The sequence below is a fragment of the Penaeus chinensis genome, chromosome 41 (assembly GCF_019202785.1).
Source record: "Penaeus chinensis breed Huanghai No. 1 chromosome 41, ASM1920278v2, whole genome shotgun sequence".
NCBI classification, from domain to species: Eukaryota; Metazoa; Arthropoda; class Malacostraca; order Decapoda; family Penaeidae; genus Penaeus; species Penaeus chinensis.
The window spans coordinates 2,779,016-2,782,323 of NC_061859.1; the positions used below are offsets into that span (position 1 = coordinate 2,779,016).

Consider the following 3,308-nt stretch of genomic DNA (forward strand, 5'->3'; position numbering starts at 1 on the left):
ACGAGGTTATGATAATAATATGATGGTGGTAGTTGTGAAAATGGCTCGGTGACTAAGAGAGAGAGAGAGAGAAAAAAAAATTAGAGGAAGACAAATGAATAAAATGAAGATGAGAAAGTTGGATACAAGAAAAAGAAAGAAAAAAGTAAATACAGTATTACAGAGACATTTTTACAACTACTGATGATGATACAGAATGAAATCGATTTTTTTCCCTTATCCAACACATGACAAAATCTGTGTCGCGATTTTGTCCAACCACACTATCGAAATACAAAATAAAGATATATAGTTGTTAAAGATATATATATGCATCGTCGTCCCGAAAAGAAAGAAAGAAAAAAAGTGAAAATAACTACATCAAACTCATTCCTCATTTCCTAATTACACACACGCAAAAAAAAAAAAAAAAAAAAAAAAAAAAAAAAAAACAGACAATAAAAAATATAATAAAAAAGAAACGAATCAATAATGAAACAAAAACAAAAAAAAAACACAGAAATGGTCTGATTATCTACACACAAAAGCGACCCTGAAGCCACTTTCAGAGTTTATCACAGTACGTTAGTTGAGATTATAGCACTCGGTTCAAATTTTTTAGTTTTTTTCTTCTTGTGTTGCAAAATGTAGATCTAATGGATAATTCCTATGACTTCTACTGCCAATTACTCTTCCTTCTGCGCCTTCGTCAGCTGCTACTTGGGGCAATAAGGCGCGTCACCGAAGAGTCGACAGTGGATGGAGAGGAATCTGGAAAAAGGAGAGAAAAATGGGGATTTAATATTAAGTAGATATATATAAAAAAAAAAAAAAAAAAAATCTTATTTTTATGGGTTGATGATTATGTTAAGAATCTAAGTACTATTATTACTATTCCTAATACTACTACTTCTACTAATACTATTAATAATGCTAACAATAACAACAATAACAAAACAACAAAATAATAACAATAATAATAATAATAATAATAATAATAATAATAATAATAGAAGTAGTAGTAAATACAGTAAATAATTAGCAATAAAAATATACACACACACACACACACCCCTCTCCTTAAAAACAATCACAAAATTTCTAAACACATTCCCCCCCACATCATCCCCTTTCCCCCCCCCCTTAAATACCCCACTTACCCCGGCTTTTCTCCCCCAAAATATCCCTTCCTCCCTTACGAAATCCCTGAACGCAACTTGAACAAATTCCTTCTTCTTATTTGGCCGCTCGCCCTTTCGCTCGCGCGCGGGGAACTTCTGGATTCCTGAACGTCTTTGAACTCTCTCTCCTCCTCCTGCTCTTCCTCCTCTTCCTCCTCCTCTTCCTCATGCTCTTGCCCTTCCTCTCCTCCTCCTTTTCCTCCTTCTCCTCCTTATGCTCTTGCTCTTCCTCCTCCTCCTCCTCCTTTTCCTCCTTTTCCTCCTTCTCCTCCTTATGCCCTTGCTCTTCCTCCTCCTCCTCTTGCTCTTCCATCTCCTCCTCCTCTTCCTCCTTCTCCTGCTCTTCCATCTCCTCCTCCTACTCTTGCTCTTCCTCCTCCTCTTTCTTGTTCTTGTTCTTCTTCTCTTCCTTATTCCTCTTCCTCTTTCTTCTTGTTCTTGTTCTTCTCTTTCGTATTCTTGTTTTTGTTCTTCATCTTTCTTTTTATTTTCTTCTTCTTCTTCTTCTTCTTCTTCTTCTTCTTCTTCTTCTTCTTCTTCTTCTTCTTCTTCTTCTTCTTCTTCTTCTTCTCCTTCCTCTTCCTCCCCGTTGGCAAACAAAATTCTCCACTGACCCAATCTCGCTAATGACCCCAGCTGACTTAATGATCCGCGGCCGTCATGACCAACCAGTCAGCTGACCCCCCCCCCCTCTCCCCTCAACACCCCACTCTCCCCCTCCTCCCCCTCCCTCCAACGTTAACCCTTTTCTTTCAACCCCCCCCTCCCTCCCTCTCTCCCTCCCTTCGTAACACCCCCATCCCCCCTTCCCTCTCTCAACCCCAACTCCTGACCCCCCCCCTCCGCCCTCACTCCATTGACCCCATATCCCCCTCCCCCCACCCCCCCTCAACTTCCCTGCTCTGCAACAAGTCATGATTCTGCAACTCTTTCCTTCCTCCCTCGTTTTCTTTTCTTTTTCTTCTTCTTTTTCTTCTTCTTCTTCTTCTTCTTCTTCTCCTTTTTCTTCTTCTTCTTCTTCTTCTTCTTCTTCTTCTTCTTCTTCTTCTTCTTCTTCTTCTTCTTCTTCTTCTTCTTCTTCTTCTCTTTCTTTTTATTTTTTTCTTCTTCTTCTTCTTCTCCTTCTCCTCTTTCTCTTGTTTGTCCGTTCTTTCGTTCTTCCATCTTACCGGTCGTTTTTCTCTTCTCTTTTGTCTCTGTTTTATCACTGATTTCTTCTTTATTAATGATCTCTTACCACTTTCTTCTTCTTTCACTATTTCTTTTCTCCTTTTTTTTTCTTACTTTCTTCTTTCCCCTTTTACCAATCCTATCGTTTCTTCTCCTCCTTCCTCTTTCTCCTTCTCCCTCTCCCCTCTCTGGAATTCCTCGTTATCGCCATCATCGGGGCTTCCCATCTTCTGCCCTAATATGGTCAAAGCCTTCAAAGAGATACGCGGTAATTTACCTCATGCCCCCCCCCCCCCCCCCCCCATCTCCCTTCTTCCCCTTCCTTACCTTCCTTCCCTCTCTCTAGACCTTCCCCTTTCTCCACCTCCTTCCCTTCCCTTCCCTTCCCTCTGTTTTATACTTTCTCCATCTCCCTTCCCTTCTCTCGTCACTCTCTCCCTCCCTTCTACACCCCTACCTTACAGTCTTCCACCACCCCCACCTTCCCTCCTCCCCCTCCGTTCCCCTCTACCCATCCCCCCCACCTTCCCTTCCCTTCCCTTACCTTCCCCATACCCTCCCCCTCCCACCCTCCCCCACCTTCCTTCCCACCTCCCTTCCTCCCCCACCCTCCCCCGCCCTCCCCTTCCCCTCGCTTTATTCACCTCTTTAATTAACCTTATAGGGCCTCTCACCTGGTTGGGTCCTGATAGGCGTCGAGGCCGTCTATGGGCAGGGCGTTCATCTTCCCCCGCGGGTGCTTCGAGTAGCTGAAGCTGATCTGTGGGGGAGAGAGAGACAAAGGTGAGGTCAGTTGCTGGTGGGGGTGGGGTGGGGGTGGTGGGGGTGGGGTAGGGGTTGTGTTGGGGGAGGGCGAGTTGGGGTGGGGGTAATGTGGGGGGAGGGGTTGGGGGAGGGGGGGAATTGTATTTGCATTATTCTGTCTATTTCTTTCTATCAGTTTTGTATCCCTCTCCCCCCCTCCCTCAACTCACCTCA

At 43.7% G+C, this 3,308-nt stretch overlaps 1 protein-coding gene across 1 annotated transcript; it reads right to left on the reverse strand.

Annotated features, from left to right (window-relative positions):
- Positions 1-695: 695 nt before the first annotated feature.
- On the reverse strand, positions 696-3,090 carry LOC125047450 (fringe glycosyltransferase-like; the record flags this gene model as incomplete). Its single annotated transcript, XM_047645656.1, is given in 2 exon segments — positions 696-750; positions 3,005-3,090. Coding segments are annotated over 2 exon segments (141 nt in total), but the record flags the coding sequence as incomplete, so codon positions are not given.
- Positions 3,091-3,308: the final 218 nt, after the last annotated feature.